The 18,708-nt window shown below is 39.3% G+C and overlaps 1 protein-coding gene across 4 annotated transcripts in view; it reads right to left on the reverse strand.

Moving 5' to 3' along the window:
- ARHGAP29 (Rho GTPase activating protein 29) overlaps positions 1-17,969 on the reverse strand; it is a 53,648-nt gene extending 35,679 nt beyond the window's left edge. For all 4 annotated transcript variants that reach the window (XM_074906599.1, XM_074906598.1, XM_074906600.1 and 1 more), the window contains exons 1-2: positions 17,862-17,969; positions 14,739-15,084 (exon numbers count right to left, since the gene is read on the reverse strand). In XM_074906599.1, coding sequence (XP_074762700.1) covers positions 14,739-15,000 — 262 coding nt within the window. In that variant the 5' untranslated portion in view covers positions 15,001-15,084; positions 17,862-17,969. The remainder of the gene's footprint in view (positions 1-14,738; positions 15,085-17,861) is intronic.
- Between the last annotated feature and the right edge of the window lie 739 nt (positions 17,970-18,708).

Raw genomic sequence — 18,708 nt, forward strand, 5'->3', positions numbered from 1 at the left:
GGAAGGCAATAAACATATGGCTAGATATGATTTTCGTCAACTGTACAGATATAAAATGAACAAAACTTTTTTCTCTTAACGGTAGTATAGATATTTGTTGGTGGCCACAGTTCAGGAGCGATGAGAAAACAGCAGTCTTAGCTATCATATTTCTTCCTTTCTTTGGCTGTATAAACATCCTGCAGATGTAAGGAATGAAACATTTTAATCCCCTGAAAAACAAAAACTCAGAGAATTTCTGGAAGGATTTATCGCTGTAAAATCTCTAACAAGGCCAGAAGCTGCTAAAGGCACTAGTGGAGTCATCACATTTCAACTCTGTTATGATGCAGAATTAGAAGTTATCTACCCATCCCTATGTCAAGAAACATTGTACTTGAAGCTTTCAAAATAGCAAGATAGCTAGTCCCAGCTTTTTTGTTAATCAGTATCATGGCAACCCTTGTTGTCATGGCATCATTAAAAGACACTACACCAAATTCATACAGTCTTTGGCAACATGTACTCCAGCATCCACTGCAACCAATGTTTTAATCACATTATATTGCAGCAAAAGTGACAATTTATGGAAAATAAACAGTTAAGCAATTATTTCAATGAAGAAAATCTAAGGACATGTGAAGTTTGATCAGGAATGAGGAAAAGAAAGGCATCAAAATAATAACCCAAACCCCTACATTTGGCATAAAAGCATTTAAGTTTGGGAGGGTTTTTTGAAAATAATAATACACAGATCCACTTCAGTGAGAATGCATGAAAATTTCCTACCAATAGCTTATTGAATACAGTATATGGAAAGCAGTAATGTTTGATTTCATTTATTATATACAAATAATATTTTAATAATACAAGAAAGGATTTAACCTTTGGCAAGCCAGTTCTCTATTTGCTGACAAACTACTAAATTTGATCTTAAAATTAGGATGTACAAATTTATGCTAAAATTAAAAATCACCTGGTATTTAGAGTTTTTTAATATTTTAAGGGTAGAAGTTCTCTCTTGAGTTCTTGAAATAAACAGGGTGAAAGTGCAGGCTCGCTATTTTTGCAGAAAAATTGCTCTTGGATAAAACACAAAACTATCCCCCATTATTCTAGCCTACCAGGTAAGATTTCTAGCATGAGGAGCTTTGGCTGTATACCACAAACACCTGAACAGCCCTTTCAGATTTGTCATTTGCTAACAGGGATTGGCCAAAATAATCAGCCTATCCATTTAGATTCAACCATCAAACATGCTGACTAGCCTATGATGTGGCCTTAAACTGTGGTGGGTTTTGTTTCGTTGGTTTTTAAACTGGGCTAGGATTCCTACCCCATTTTAATTATGGGCCAATTCTGTACTTCGTAAGAGCCAAAGGTTATGTAAGAGGTCCTTCTTGGCTATGTAAATGCATCAAACCAAGACTAGAATAGTTTTCAGAAACTGAAGTTATAAAAATCAAGATGTCTTAAAGTCAAAAAAATAGATGCTGTACAAACAAAATGCATCAGAATATTCAAAATCTTACAATTCTGCCTACACAGAAATCAGTTAAATATTTTCATTATGTTGGTTTGCCAACTGACATCAGCAGAACAGCTGTTACTTCACATTCATTTTGCATTTAAATTCATAGATGAACTCTCCATTTGTGTATGTGGGGAAGCCTTTCAGAAAAAAATCTACCACAATGCAGCTTTTCATTAATCTATTTCAATATGCTGTACGCTACATTCCTTCAACTTTTGTATTCTACTAGCCTTGAGATTCCAGTCAACTAACCTAGATGTGTTCAGCCATGCAGTTTAATCTTTAGAATACATTAATCTTTTATTAACCCAAAATTTAAAGACTAGAAACCAGTAATGAAAATTGCTGGAGTTTCCTTATTTACCTGTTTCTGACAAATGAGAATGAACACACTAGGTGGCCATTTTAGTCACTGTTCATATAATTTCCCTGAGTCTTCCAGGAGTTCAAGAATAAAACCAGGTGAAGATAACGCTTCAGCACTTTCAGAACACATTTTAAGTTAGAGTTGTAAATTGTCAAGTGGAAGTATGATGAATACATTTGCAATAAGCCTGATCAGTCACATTTCACCAGAAAGTCATATCCACCAGGATTAGCAAATTTACTTTTAGTAGTATGCTATGTATTTCTTATTCAAGGGCATTTCACTAAAACTTACTAAAGTAGACCCTGGACTGAACAGCTGACAATGGAAGAAAAACACTGTTAAAATGAGAAAACTTTTATGCTTCAAGCAACTATGTTCCTTGCATATTGGTTTGAGTTCTGAAAACATATGAAGTAATAATTGCTCAACTTTCACAGCACAAATTTCTGAAAAAAGAACAAGTTGAAAAAGTAAAGACTATCCCCAGAAAGTTGATTGTACCATATCAAACTGGCACACAGAACGGATAGTATGTAAGTTTTGGTTTATTCTTTCAAAAAAAAAAAAAAAAAAAAAAATTAACCTCTGCTAACCCACATCAAGAGATTATAAAAAAATACTTAACCTCTACCCCATTTTACTTTTAGCCTAAAATACTATTTGTTCTACATGGCTGCTCCTCCCACTTTTACCCTAAGTTACTGATTGAGTGAAGAAGCTATAATAAAATAGCTGCCAGCCCACCTAGTTTTCAAAAGACCATGCAAAACCAGGATTATGAGATTATATGGTATTAAACAAGAAGGGCATGATTTTGTGAATTTCTTTTAAAGGATCTTTTAAATACATTTATGGTCTGCTATAGGATGAGACAGTAATCCATTTCTGTTTTGCTGATTAAAAGAAAACAGTTATACAAAATCAACTTAGATTTTAAGTGGGATTCAAATCCGTAAAGCAGCAGCCAGTACCATTAGTTGTTTAGAAAACTGGTGAACATAAAGCATTAATTATATAAAACATAAAAGATTAATTATTTGAAGTTCCAGCACGGAAGTCCTGCTGAAACAATCACCCAAAAGAGTAAAGCCTGACTATTTAACTTGCACAGGTGACACAGAGCAATGAGCCATTCGCATACTCAAGAGGAAATACTTCCAAGATCTTCCCACTTCCTACACTCAGGTACAGTCAACTCCCTCTGCAATATAACATTTTGGTATTGGGTATTTCACACCAAAACATCTTTGATGATTTTATATGAAGAGAAAACACTACAACACTGTCATTATAGCAGTAGCTGATGTCACACTGGTATGTGCATATCCCGAAAGAAAACAGTAACCAACTGCACAGCTCACTACACATTTTTAGTTGAGTAGTATTTCTTCACAAATACCTTGCAACAGAAAGGTGAAAAAGACAAGCCACACAATCTGTTTGCTTTATCTTTTTATGTTTGTTTTATTTACAGTTATTTTTCCCTAGAACCACCGAAGTTGTCATTCCAGCTAGTCAGTGCTAAACTAAAAGCTACAGAATGTGAAAACTATAATAGAAACAGGCAGTACTTGGTCAAGTACATATTTGATCAGTAGCCCATACATTTAATTTTTCATCCAATGGCATGCAGCATTTGATGCTGTACAACAAGCTTCTCTCATTATGAAGAATCCAATGTATTTATACACTCCAGACCTATTGCTTTCTTTCCAAACTAAGTTCTCAGCCACCTTCTCTAAAATCTCATGTCTAATCATCAGCCAAAGCCAGCTACAGCTAGAAAGAGTTCTCCATTCTTTGCTGAATTTGTTTGCTTGTTCTTAACACAAGGGCTTATACATGAATACCAGAGAACATCTAATTTGATCACTTTGCAATCTTAATCCTACTGTTAGTTTTCCCTTCTTCACCACTGGCATAAGCTATTTGTCACAGTTACTCTCAAAGGCCCTTCACAAACTGTCTTCACTCAACTATCACAAGTCATGTAAGCTACCAAGCTTTGAGATAAAAGAGTTTGCAACTTACCAAATGAAGCACAAAACATATAGGACTATCCCTCCAAAAAGCTGCCTCCTTAAACTGTTCTTCTGCTGACAGTGGTTAACCTACTTGTGCGCTGAGAGCACAGGCCATTTTGTTGACAGTACTGTTCTATTCCTCTGCACTACCACTTCAGTGATTTCAGTAAACATTTTTTTCCACTTGTTGCATTTAAGAATGTCTGGACAGATTTTTTAGTTCCATAGTTGTGGTAGCATCTAGAACAAAGGACCTTATATACCCTATATACAATCAATGAATGAAAAAAAAATACCCAGAAAAAACACAAACCCATAAAATAACTTAAGCATCCTACTAAGGAATTCATTCGTATCACTATCAACACTAAAACAGCAATAGGAATTGGTGAACATTGAGCAGCCAAAGCTAATACTTCAGGGATTCCTTGTCCGTAACTATTTCACTAACATCTGGTCTTACAAATAGAGCTAAGAATATGCTGTGGTCCAAAGCTAGAACATGATGTTAAATTCGTTCACAATGCAGAGTCCTAAACTGATCTCACCTGCATAAACTGGAAAAATTTCAATACAGTGCTCAAAGAACAGCACCCTTTGGAAATCCTGTGCGACAAAACTGAAATTTGGCCCCAGATCCTAAAGATGTCAAAACTTCTTTTTGAAAGGGCATGGGGTGAGAGAGAGAACACACTTGTGCTTTAAATTCACTGTACAAATATACTTCCTGCAAATTATTTATCTACAATCCTGCAATCCATTTTGATCAAAGACATTACTTTCAATGCATTTTAGCTGAAACTTCCTCACCAGGCCTTCCACATCTTGCAGATTCCTAGAATCCTAGAAAAGGATTAAAACATTACACAAGTTAGAAGAAACACTGTATTCTTTACAAAATAAGAGCCTTTAGCATTCACAGTATGCATAGCAACATACAGAACACCATGGTCATTCTGTGTCTCATAGATAAGTAGTACTAACAGAACTTTAAAAAATATAATAATGAACTGCTGCAACACCCACCTGTGGGCCCTGAACCCAATTTAAACACAGTGCAGAGAATCAACACATTTAAAAAAGGGAACGTGCTGTATTATTACAATAGCTCTTTGAACGGCTGAAGTCATCAGCATTTGAACGTTAAGCTTTATTTCTCCCATACATTCTCCAATACCCATTTACATTAAAAAAATAAAGTCTCTATGTTATTTCACATACAGACATGCAATAAACTGAGACCAAAGTCCCAGAATTCATTCTCTGATCATCATTCTAGATCAAAGAAACTGGAACCATTTTAAATGTTGCTTTGCAAGCAAAAGGACTACACAATTATGTTCCTTAACCCCAGAAATACAAGTCTTGTAAATTCCTTTAAAAGCTTTTCACTGCTCCCTGCATTAGATATATTTTCATTGCCATCTGAAATTTAAACAATAATGGGGCTTTCATTATCACTTCAGATTTAAGCAATAACTGGGCTTGCTCAAATATCTGAAGCAGTTTAGTCATGACACAGAAAACAACACTGAAGAGGTAAGCTTGATAAGCCAATCTTTGTCTTAAATTGACAGATTCTCCAAAAATCTCCTACCCTACCATGCAGTTCTAATTCCAATCCATTAACGAGACATTAGAGCCAACATAATCAAACCACTGCAACTTCTAGATTAGATGAACACTTGCTTGGAATTAAGAAACAAATCAGCTTCAGTTTTGTGACCTAGCTACATCAATAGGAAGAACAAACACTCCCAATGAAACTGGTGGAATGATTTAGTCTATGAAATTTTCATTAAGTCAAGATCATTAAGATGACAGTCACAACTCATAAGTCTCTGCTGTTCGGAATAAAAAAATTACTTGTATTGATGTTCTTGTTTTATGTTGCAACTTTGATAAATTGATGCATCAACAAAATGAGAAAATTACATATTTTTTGTAAATAAACTATAATACATTTTGCCAAGAACAGCCAAATAATTTTGGACAAGGGTTTTTTGTTTTGTTTTTAAACACAAAAGGTCCTACATGTACACAGGAATTGCTGTGAAGAACACAAGGCTTTACACTGGATATGGATCAAATCTTATCCTTCAGGTGTTGGGGCTGAGTTCTTTGAGAGATCCTAGTTTTTGTTTTCAAGTCTTCCCCTGTTTCTTAATCTGCATACTAATTTAGAAGAATTTTTGTTGCTGAAAGTCGTAACTTTACATTTACATTCAAAAAAGAAAATACGACTATTCATCCTCTTCCTCACTTCTCACCTTTCATTTTGCTCATTTTGTAATTTCAGTTTCATTAGTCCAGCTGCTGTGATGGAAAGGGAAGGTAATTCTAATTAAGAGACCAGCTAAGGTTCTTTAAGTGTTTTGAGATTCTTTTGTACATCAGAAATGCAAAAAGGAGAAAGAATGGAGTTTTTGCCTTGTATAACATTTTTTGCACTTCAAAAGCAACAAAACCAGAAAATGCCTGTGCTCTCTTAATAATAGTTCAAAATTTTCCTGAAGAACGATATGCTAATTAAAGTCAACAAAAATATCCGGACTGTACATAAGGGTTGATTTTACACTTTAAATGCTCACAGGCCTTCAAGACACACACCCACCCACCCCTCCTGACTGCTGATCTTAGACACTATAGCAACAAGTGAACATTTGTTCTGAAGGAATGCAGAGTATGCAGCTGGGGGAGGGGTAGTACTATCAGCCACAAACTTATCTGCTGGTCCACTTCGTTATTATTTAACTTCACTCTTCTCTGAAACTGAAGAAACAGCATTTACTATCCAACATTAGCAACCTGCATTTAACAGGCAGCTTACACTTTGACTATGAAGAACACAGCTTTGCTTGAACTGAACTTCAAGAGGAGGATGTTGGTTTTTTTTTTTCCCCTCTGCTTGTTCAGAGTACTGGAAACAGCAGAATTGTTCCAGGACTGCAGATTAATTAAGCAGTGCTCTAATATTGCAAACCTGCAAAGCAAAAGAAAATAGCCAGCTCCTCTGGCTCTGGTCACAGCATCTGAAAGTCCAAGACTCCTTAACAAAAGCCTGCTAGATGGCAGACTCCTAGAAAAAAAAAGAAGCTTGGGCAAAACAAGTTGTGGAATGATCTGGAGTGAAATGGAAACAAAGGTGGAAAGTTCTCTCTCTCAGCCTAAGTGTAACATTCCTGGGGAAAAGCATGGTCTGTAGCTACGGCTGTCTCCCATGAACTTTGACTGTAAACTACTTTTTGTTGGATTGTTGCGGGCTTGCCTTCATTCAGGCTTCACTAGTTCTTTTATGGACAGAGTTCTCTGCAGTACATCAAACATGCTTTCTTTGCAGAACTTCTCAGGTTTGAGGAATCTGGCATGGACAGGAAGAGGACTCACAGCCAGTGATCTCAATGCTTTCTGCTCATGAGAGACCAGGAAGAAAGAACAGTGTAAAAGTAAGGGAAGCATGGGAAAACGACCGGGACATCTCTAGCTTGCTGTGGTCTTGGAGCTTGACTAAGAGAAGCAGTTTACATGCCTATTTTTTTTCCTCTGAGTTTTGCCATAAAAAGCATGAGAATGTTAATAAAAAGCCAAAACACAACACTACTATTGGCTTTGGGTTCCTATTGATAATTTTACTTGTTAAAAAAGTTTAAGGAAGTATTTACTTTGTTCTTATCCTTGCTTACATGCTTTACATCTCTTAGCTTGAAAGACTATTTCACATTTTTTAAAGAACAGTTTCAATTTCAGATTGACAGAACTAATATTTAGAAGTGACTACTACTTGGAGATACATGAAAGGGTGTACTAAGGAATTTCCACGGCAGAAAGACTGGAAGCACATATGCCTTTGCATGTAAGAAGCAGGTTTTAGGAAGGCAAGTTTAAAAGATGGCTGTCAAATTCAAATATGCCACAAGCTCAGAGGTAAGAAGGTTGATTAATTTGCCATCTACAAAGGGCATTTTCTGCTTGCTGTTCTCTTCCCCCCACCTCCTTTCATATACCCCTGTCAAACCCAGCATTCAACAGAAGAGACAAAAGAGTTGGTACAGGATTTAGCAGCATATGCTGCAATGCCAGGGTGGAGTGCCATGCCAACTCTGCCTAGACCTCAGTCTTGTTCCATTTTAACCTCTGGCCATTTGTTCCTTTGCCAGCCACCTTCTCCCTCTTTTGCTGGTACTCTGTGCAACCTTCCAGTCAGCTCATGGAACTGATCTGTCTGAAAACTAGTTCCTTTCTTCCTAGGACTAGTTTTCAGGCAGATCTGCACCCAGAACTGGCTTGCTATGCAGTCACCAGAGAACTACTACCAGGTGCCAGGAAGAAGTAGTGAGACAGATCACAGCAGCTCAAGCTTAAGTTTCTTCTCTAAACTGCTGTGGAAATATACTATTAGCATGGTTTAAAACAGAGCTCTAAACATAACAAGCTTTATAATAAGAAAACAAAAATTTTTCATCCATCTTGTAGATTTTCAGCAGCTACAGAACTGTACCATCAATTCAGCTGTTGGTGGAACAAAACCTGTAATTTCTGCAGGAGCACCTTCAGAAGTTACTCCTTCGAGCTGCCTTACACCTGCCCCAGTCTGGTTTAGTTCTGGCTTCCCTGCTACTGTGGCTCACAAGACCACTTCTGCCAACACTGCTATGGGAACAACATCATCCAAGGCAGCAAATACAAATTATCAGAATTCACCTCTTAACTTTTTATCTGGTTCAGCAAGAGGATAAACAATGTTATGACAGGCTAATACATTTAAAACATTCAGTGAGTTCTTCGTGGACTAAGTTTGAGTAGAGCTAAAAAGTACAAAGAAGGTCATATTTTAAGACTAAGTTACAGAATATATTCTTCAGGTATTACAAGTATGTAACACTTCAGTAGATCCTGGAAGTGATTAACATTAAAATTCCACTCAGACTATTTGTCAACATCTTCAACTGCGGTTTCTGTAACAGAATTTATTGTCTACTGGACAGTTTGTTTTCCCCCTTTTTTTTGTGCTACATGGAATATAAGAAACCATGTGCTACACTTTACATGAATTTCTTGTGCTTTTTCCCCAAGGATTCTTGAAGGTTATTTAATCAATTCACAAGCAGATTGTTTATGCATTTGATAATCAGTATGTTCTCATGGTTTCTGAAAGTCAGCTGCCCTGACAGCATTTTATTTTCCCTTCTCCCATAAAGGTCTTTTATTTAGGACACAAAATTGTATCAAACAGAAAACCAGCACCATCTTCCACAAAAATTTTGATGAAATCAGTCCAACTTCTCTGAATAAAAAAAACCCAAAAACATTGCTTCCAGAGACTTTTGCAAAGAAAGTTAAACACTTTATCAGATTCTTCTTTGGAACGTTTGCCCACCTACCAAGCATTCATACTATGAGACGTCATTAGACAGGTAAATACATCCAGTTTAAGGTGTATCAAAGACAGCACCTTTCATTGAGAAACATCAAAACTGGAATAAAGAACAAACAGGAAAATTACACCTAGTATTATAAATTACCATAATTTCAATCTGTAATCTTCACTGCAATAGCTAATGAACTTCAGAATTCGCTGGCAAAACAAGACAAACTGACTTTCAAAAATAGTGCCTCAGAGAAAGGTCATTAATGTTTTACACTATAAGAAAACAAAGAAATAAAAATCAAGTGCTAAAAATACTACAGTGCCCTAACCATACTAAAAATATAGACAGTACCAAGAAAGCATACATTATCAAGCCTGGAAGGGTTGAAATCATTCATTTTTGACCCTCAAGCACTGTATTCAGTAGACAACTTCTGGCTTTTAATGTAGCATATGCTTAAAACCAATCTCTGTGGTGCTAAATCAAGGTTTTAAGAGTCACTAGAGATTACAAGTTCCTTATTTTGAGGAAACTATTTAACTTGACACACCTGTGAAATTGTCCCACTGGGCTGAATCTCTTATCCTTCAAAAATAGTGACCTGACAGGTTTCAAGTTAGGTAGCATTCCTGATCCTTTTGAAAGTATTGGTGCTGCTATAAAGAGGATTCACACATTCCTGATCAGGCCATCCAGCTTCACTAGTATTTTTACCTCTACTTCACTTAAAAAAAAAAAAAAAAAAACAAACCAAAAAAAACCCCTTATCAAACTGAGAGCAAAATCTGATGCTTGAAGAGAAATCTGTGATGAAAGGTAAGAGCTTTATCTTACTATTCTGTTTCCTAAGATACCTGGAAAAAAGGGTATATTAACAGTTTAGAATAAGCTACAATTTACATTAGTCAAAGATAGGATGAACTTGAAAAAGGTTTTCACTCATTAGAAGAATGCAGAATTACCACATGAAGCACACAATATCACACTTTGAAGATTACTTCAAAGTTTGTGATAAAGCAAGAAATAATTGCAAAACATATTCTGAAGCACAGTCAAGAAAATTATATATTAAAGTATAAAGTATAATTACTCCTGCACTTTTAAGCCACATGCAAATTTTACCCTTACAGCTATTCATAATGAAACACGGTATTTCCCACAGTCCCAAGGGCAGACCTTACAGTATGAAGCATACATTACATTCCTTATGAAAAAAAAAAAAGCAGATGTCACAAAACTAGCAGCTACCTTCAGACTAGGGCAACAGGAATGTTTCCCTCATCTCTGATGTGATACAAGTAAAAGCTACTATTTACAGTTTAAAAGTGAAACACTTAGTAAAATATATTCTAATTAGGAACTCAGACTGTGTCCTAAATACTCTTTTGTGTGGTCCTTTTAAACCTGAGTAAATGAATCTCATTTAAGCAGAGACCACACAGTGGCATCATTTGCTTAAAGCAACAGTGGAATTTATTACATGCAGTAACAGCCCAGACTGTAGTGTCACTAAATCTCATACATAAATACCTATTCTTAAATATATTTTCAACTTTGCATATCTATGTAATAAGCAACATTACTTCTGAACTGAAATTCTAATAGACATTTGTAAGAGGTAGGTCCGGCATGTTTTGTCCCAAAAGTGGCTTACATACTTTCTACATACAACTTCTATGAAGTACAGTCATCCTTAAATGTTGAACAGACTGGACCGTATATAGCAGTTACCCTGTATCTCCTATTCTCCAAAAGAACATATTATCCATGTAGAAGTCACCCAGCCCCAAAATTCAACAGCACTCACTTGCAGACACATTTAACCCATGTTCTGGGACAAGAAGTAACCTCTTCAAATTACAGGATTTACCTTAAATATACTATACACACTCTGAATTCTTAAGTATTTTGAATACTGTGGGCAAGTTGTTAAGCCCTAGGCAGGTCTCCATGGGAGGCAAACAGCTTCTCAGTTCCTAAAACATTCTCTACCAGAGGAAGTTACTTCTCTTAAGTGCCACTACCTCTGAAGATCACAGATAGCCCCAGCCCTGAGATTGTACTTCACTGTATGTCTTACCTTTTAAAAGAGGAAGGCAACAAGTTGAAGGCAACAATTTGGTTCTCACACTCTCAACACTTAGCTAAAAATTTACTACTGAAACTCAAAACACAAAGAGAAAAGTCACCAGCTTTCAAGCCATTATGTCTTAACAATTTGGACTTAGGATGGACATTAAAACTGAAAGAACTAAACCTGGGGTACATCAAGAACACAGAATGTCATCAATAAAAGTGAAAACTCAAATGAACAGTCTTAGGAGTAGCACAGATTGCAGGTAATGACCTGAGTCTTCTAGGTATTAATTTAGCATATACTCTCATGTTTGGCTTTCCATGCAGGGATTTCTGAGGAACTGTTTTCATTTTCTTCTTATCAGAGACTGATTTATTTTGAGTCTCCCCAGTATATTTCAATTATCTCTGAATTCATAAAGTACAAATGCTACAAATGAAGATGATCTTTCAGTTCAAACACAAAGACATGATGCTAATATAACTATCCTTACTATCAGCCATATGACACAATCTTGCTCATCTGGAAATTTAACTGAAGACTGGACCAAGAGACTGAGGTACTGTTTGTACAGTTCAACTACTACAGGTTCAGCCTGTCATCAAGTAAATTCAAACCAAAAAATCTGTTATGAAACAGCATTAGATTCATTGACCTCAGTTCCAAAAAAAAAAATCTCCAGACCTCTTCTTTAATGAAGACATTGGTAAAGTATCTTGATCCTATGTCTCAAGTTGGATTACTAATAAGATCGTTACATCCAGCGAGTACAATGCCTAGATTCAAAAGGGAATTTAAAAAAAAAGACAGCAAGAACTGAAGTGGATGGAACATATGGTATTTCACTCAACACAAGACGCAACTGCAGTTCCTTTATGTCCAAACAGCTGATGAACTTTTCAACTCTATGGTTACATTCAGAGGGTTTTTTGTTTGTGGGTTTGGGGGTTTGGGGGTTGGTGGGGGTGTTTTGGTTTTTCATATGAAGAATCATTAAGAAACAAGTTTCCTACTTGGTGCCAGCAAGGAGATTCCAAGTTTTTTAGATTTCAGTTTATGCAACATTGTTGGGTGAGAGTCTGAAAATAATCAAAGTAAGTTACAATGCTGGGTTTACCTCTGTTGCAAAGTAATATCCAAAATTTATTCAGCATTATAACAATGACACTACTGTAATTATATTAGCATAAGTAATGCAATAGAAATATCCTTGAAATCTACACAAAATTTCAGTTATATAACACTCCCCCCTTAAAAGAGATCTCAATTTATTCTTCACGTTATATATCGACTTGCATTGGTACCATACAAAACACAGCAGGAGTCTATAATCCAAAGGCAGTTATGATCTAGTTTAGACACGAATATGTTATAAATCCAAAATAGCTTTTTCATCCAAGATAGTATCACTACATCAAGGGAATGTTAAATGAACGTTCATGGGTGAGTAACTGCTAGGCTCTTCCAAGGTAGCTCAGATAGCACAAGCAGGGAACACAACCATCGGTGGGTACGACATTCAAGGCACGCACCCACTGGAATCAGCCTGCCCACTGATGCAGACCCCAGCTGTGGAACAGCTGGTCCTGGCGAACAGGGAGCCACACAGTCAAGAGTGAAGTTACTCTGCATACAAAGGAGTTTTTAGACTAATCTGCCTGGAGTTTTAGACCAATACTACAAGTAACAGTAGATATAGAAGCTGAAGGAACAGTGGTTACGAGGCAGAGAGACTTACAGCAGACTCTAGAACACTTATGAGGCAAATACAAAAGCTCACTGATGCAACCACTATATTTCCCACTCCTGAACTCCTTGAAGATGCATGAAGCATATGCACATCAAAATATTTTTTTCCTGTAGCTAGTAGCAGAATTTATTTTTAGTTCTTATATCATAAACTATAGAGCAAAGTTTTACTATTGAACAAAATCTACATCAAGTCAACAGATTAATGTTGTCCACAAAGGAAGAAATTAATTTCCTATCTCTGCAATTGATTCCACCTTGGAATAATTAATGTAATTCATTTCAGGGCGGTGGTAAGCTGCAAGCATTACGAGCCAGAATTTTATGTGTAAGAAGTCTGTTCAATCACCTTAAGTTTTTGTTAATTTTTAGACAGACAACTGTAAACATTTCAAAAAAATAAATACAATGCAGAAATGCAATCCAAACTATGCAGCTTTCAGGAGGTTGTCTCCAGCCAGCAGAAAGCAAGCCCAATACTACAGAACTCACTATATTATAAGATTTTGGGGATACAGGTCAAAAGGAACACTTAACTATGGAAAAGAAACATCTCCCCTTTATAAATTAAGTATTCTTTAAATGGACAACACAGGTCCACAAATTGATTCCACAATGTAGTATAAAACAAGAAGACAAGCCCTGTCTTCCATGTTAGTTTTTTGGATCTTCTGAGTCAACAATTTTAAACTGAACATTAATTGTTGCGTGGCAACTGGAACACTTAAGTATTTTGATAGTCCTTTCCTACAGGATGTCCATTTCAGTGTCAGTAGGCACCAGACACCCCACCTCACAAATAACTCCACTCATCCTATGTGCTCACCAAAACCACTGTGGACACGACGTGATCACTAGTCTCAAATTATTGTTAAGATTTGTTCACACCTTTTGGCAGAGCTATTTCAGCTGCATGCACTCACTTATAACACAGAGACGACTGCAAATGCTCAGCACCCACATCTTACACAAAACTGCTCTGGATGTCATTTCAGCTATTAACATGATAACATTTCTGTAGAAGTTAGATAGAAGCTTTCCTGCTGATAACCAGAAACGGACTAATACCATTTCCCTAAAGGAACGGGAACACACAATACTGCACGCTCTTCACAGGCAAGAAAATTTGCAGTTTCCACCTGCTGGCAGAAGATGGTAAATACTTACCTTGTAGAGGAGGAAAGCGCAAAGAGTTACATTCTACCTTAAAACTCAAACTACTGTGTGTGAGACTTCCAAACCCCAAGGCAAAACAGCCTAGAATACTGAAACATCAGCAAAATATTAACAGAATTATTTGAAATGACAAAAACCATTCAGGTGGTTAAAAACTAATCAGTTGATTGTCTCACTAACTTTTAGCCTCAGCCTAGACAGTCTGCTAAAAACCTATTTTCCCTTGTTATGATTATGAAACAGATTGCACAGTGTTCTGGTGAGGAAATACAGAACCCAAACGAACAACCACCATTTCCCGTAATCATCATGCTGGGGGAGGGGAAGGGGGAGGATGGGAGGATAAAGGGGGAAGGTAAAGGGCAAGGCAGAATAACCACAGTAAAGACTACTTAAAAACATATGGAGTTGTGAGAGTTTCAAAAATCTACAGATTAAGAATAAAGAACAACTGACACACCTTCTGAAAGAATAGCTTCCTTCAAATAGAGTAGCACATCTGCAAATTTTCTGACATCATTGACAAGTTGCATGATATATTCTGGATCCACAACAGGATTATCATAGCAGTCGGAGTTGGAGCTAATGCTGCTCAGAGAGCTGCTCTTGGTGCTGCGCCCCATTCCCCAATTTCCTGAATTAGAGATGGTGAAGAAGTTGGAGGTAGACAGTCGGGCTAATCCCAAACCACGCTTGTTACTTCCACCGTTCTGTCGCAACATCCCAGCAGCCGCTGTGCTTATAGAGATCTCGCAGTTAACACTCAGTGTCGCTTAACGTCCATCTGACAAGCCAAAGATGAAACCCTTAAAAATTGCAGGGGAAGGAGGTGGAGAAGGAAAAATGCTGATTAGTATAGAAATATACGTGAATACTTTTGTACTGAAAAGACCCAAAACTTTCAAGACAATACTGCTTTACATTAGAAAGTTTAACTGAAGTATTGTAAAGGTTTTTGACTTTTATTTTAATTTGTACAGCAGATACAGTGTCGCATAAAAATCAATGGTATGCAGAAAGTATTTCAAAAGCTAATTATAATGCATGCTTATTCTGTGAGAAAAGTTTCTTCCCTGAATATTTATTCTGGAAGAATCAAGTTCTTTACCACTAAGTATTACTACAACTGAATACAACTGCAAAAATATTTAATGTGATATTGACCACGAGCAACATCCCCTTCTTGCATCAACCACCAAGCTGTATTCAGTATCCTGTTTCTTAAGATAACAGGCAGCCTTGATCTGATAGGATGAATTTTCTTTGTGTAGATTGTGCCAAGCAAGAAACTGTGACCTATCACAGCCCGTCTCAGAAAGGAAAACATCCTGAAAGTTATGCAGGTTTTTCAGCCTATCTTTTAATATGAAAGGCAATCGAAGGAAAGACATAGAAATGTGAAGATATTTAAAAATATTTTAATATCAAGGTTCATCTTCAAATCTCAGTGCAGTTATCTTGAAGGGTGTTGCTCTCTGCTTTAGTACATCTTAAAAGTTACACCATAAAAATGCTTAAATTTGGGGGAGATTATATTGTTATAACTAAGCAACTACCTGCATTCCTCTTGTTTAGGAAAAAGAGAATGCTACTGCAAATTTCCCCATTTCAGGTTAAGTGACTCATTTCAAAGCAGCAAACTCCAGGTGGCAGAGTCAGGTATGGTTCCAGCAGCTCACACAATGCCTGCTGTTATTCTCAACACCAGAAGAAATTCTCAGTGTTTACACTATACGGTAAACACTTCAGGGGAAAAAAGACCAAATAGGAACATGACAGCTAAGTTAACATGGCTAGCAGACATATCTGTAGCAAAATCTCAAATTCAATTATTTTTAGCTAAAAATAGAAGTTATTACAATCTAAAAGGACAGGTTGAAACGGGTTATCCTGTTTATGTTTGTATTTGGATAGACCAACTGAAAAAGCATCTTTAACATTTTGAACACTCCCACTACATATTTCAACAGGCATTATTCTAATACACTTCAATTATTTTTCCATTATTTCTGCTTTATTTCAGTTTGCAATTCAAAAGTATCAGAGGAAATGTGGTCAAATGAGTTGTTTTTGTAATTATCCTGGCAAGCTTTCCAGGGAGCGTGCGCTGGGGGGAGGGGGAAGAAAACTTCAGAATTTAACACAGATTAACTGCTCTAATTTCTGTTTACCGTCTAGAGTACCTGTAAAAGCACACATGAGACTATACAAATAATGCAGATCATTAAGCAATTCCAAACACCTCAGGTTGATTGAAGTGAGGTTTACATTAAACATAATGTTTAAGAAGTTTCTTCTGTTCCCACATATAATTCTCATGGCTATAAAGCTACTTTGCAATTCTGCCTTGCAATTACAGAAAAAAAGCAGCCACATAACCTTCTCTCCTTTTAACAAGTGTGATATCTATTTATATCGAGACAGAGATTTTCATATTATTTAAAAGATGTGCCTCTTTTAAGTCTGGCCAGTTTCAGAGTGAACTTTATGTAGCATGGTGTCTTAGACTTGTTCCTGTAGCAAGTCCATGCTTTTAAAACTGTGTTATTTTAGACCTATGTTGCTTTGTTTTTCATTCACATGAGCAGTAAGTAGCACAATAATACCACCACTTTGAAAATTATAAAACTGATGTTCTGGAATGGGAAGAACTTGAATCCTTTGCTGTAAAGTAGCAGCAGAATCAAAACTGAACAGTTTAGTACAACAGTCACCTTTTCCTCATAAATATTAGCCCTCACGTCTGCTCCTCCTGCGTTACAACACAGATGGGGAAAAGTTTCCCTCACCGAACACATGTCTTTCATTACTGAGAAGTGTTTCATATTTCTTCAGGAGACTCTGGCTTTGAAAACGAAAAGCGTCCACCAGCTTTTCTATAAACGCCTCCAGACTCCTCTGGTTAAGAGCGAGCCATTGCCAGTGCCAACGGAAAAAGGAAAAAAAATAAAGCGCCAGATATTTCAGAAATTTGCTCTCCCAGCACAATTTTCCCGGTAGGAAAAAGGAAAAGAAGAAAAAAAAAAAAAAAAAGGAAAAAGAAAAGACGCTCCCGAAGGGGCCACGTCCCTCGGCCGCTGCCAGCCCCGGCCGGGGGCAGGGCCGCTCCGCGTGCCCCGGGCGGGGGTCGGCGCCCCGCTCCGCCCTGCCCCCGCCGCGCATTCCTGGCGGCCCGCCGCCGCCAGACCGCACGTCCTCCGCGGCCAGGGATCTCCCCGCAGCCGCCCGGCCGCGGGGGGAGCGGCGGCGCGGCAGGTAGCGGGCAGAAGCCGCCGGGAGACGGCGTGAGGTGCGGGGCAGGGCGGAGGTGGGCCCTCGGCCCCCGCCCCGCCCCGCTCCGGGGAACCGCCGCGCGGGGAAGGGGGCTCGAAGGGGCGCCGGGACCTCCAGCCGGGGACCCGACGGGAGCGGAAGCGGGGCGCCGGGACCCTCGAGCCGCCCCCCTCCCCCGGCCACTCACCGCCGCCCTACCCCGCGCTCCCCTGCAGCTCCTCCCGGCGGCGACAGGCGACGCCCGCGCCCCCCTCCCCTCCCTCCCGCCCGCCCGCCGCGTCCCACCTCCCGCCGTGGCGGCAGCCCTTACCGGAGAGCGGCGGCCGAGCCGCCGCGGGCCCTGCGCACTCCCGCGCCGCTGCCCATGGAGCGCCCTCCCCACAGCGCGGCCCGCGCCGCCGCCGCCCCCGGGGCCGCCACCGCTCCCGGCACCGCCCCCCCCGCCCGCAGCCCGCCGTTGGCCCGCCGCGCGCTGCGGGGGCGGAGCCTCGCTCGTGCCCCGCCCCCTTCCTCCCGCCGGCGCGCAGCGAGTCCCGCGGAGCCCCGCGGAGCCGGGCAGGGCGGCCGCGGAGGGGCGAGATCGGACCGATAAGCCCAACAATGGCCGGCGGGACAGGGGAAGGGAGGATTCGCCCTCCCGCTCCCGCCGCATCGTGCCGGCCGCGGCGGCAGGCAGCTGGCGGGGGAAGCACCGGGCGGCAGCTGCCCCGCCGAGCGACGGCCTCTCAGCCGCCGCTTCAGCGGGAGGCACAGCCCGCACTTCCTCCGGGAAGGAGCTCGGGGCTAGGAGGGAGCGAGAGCGTGCCGCGCAGCGAGCTCCTGAAGGGAGGAGAAGTACACATCCAGGCGACGTGGTGTTCAGGAAACAGCATTCGCTTTTAAGTGATTTGCCCAACAAGGAGCAAACACTGCGGCAGGGGGGAGAATGTGTTTCTCATACTCAAACCTCCCACACTTTCTACTCCTGCATCTAGTATGTGATTCATTGCGCAGCTTCCAGTATTGTTATGAGTAAGGTGTGTGCGCACACACACACACTGTCCTTTCTGCTATACTCAGCTTGCTTTTATTTCTGGGTGAGCTCTGTTGGCCATTTAGGGAAAATAAAAGCAGTTACAAAAATCAAACTGTAACAACAATGTCAGACTCTACCCCCA

Source organism: Athene noctua, chromosome 5 (genome assembly GCF_965140245.1).
Source record: "Athene noctua chromosome 5, bAthNoc1.hap1.1, whole genome shotgun sequence".
In the NCBI taxonomy this organism is placed as follows: Eukaryota; Metazoa; Chordata; class Aves; order Strigiformes; family Strigidae; genus Athene; species Athene noctua.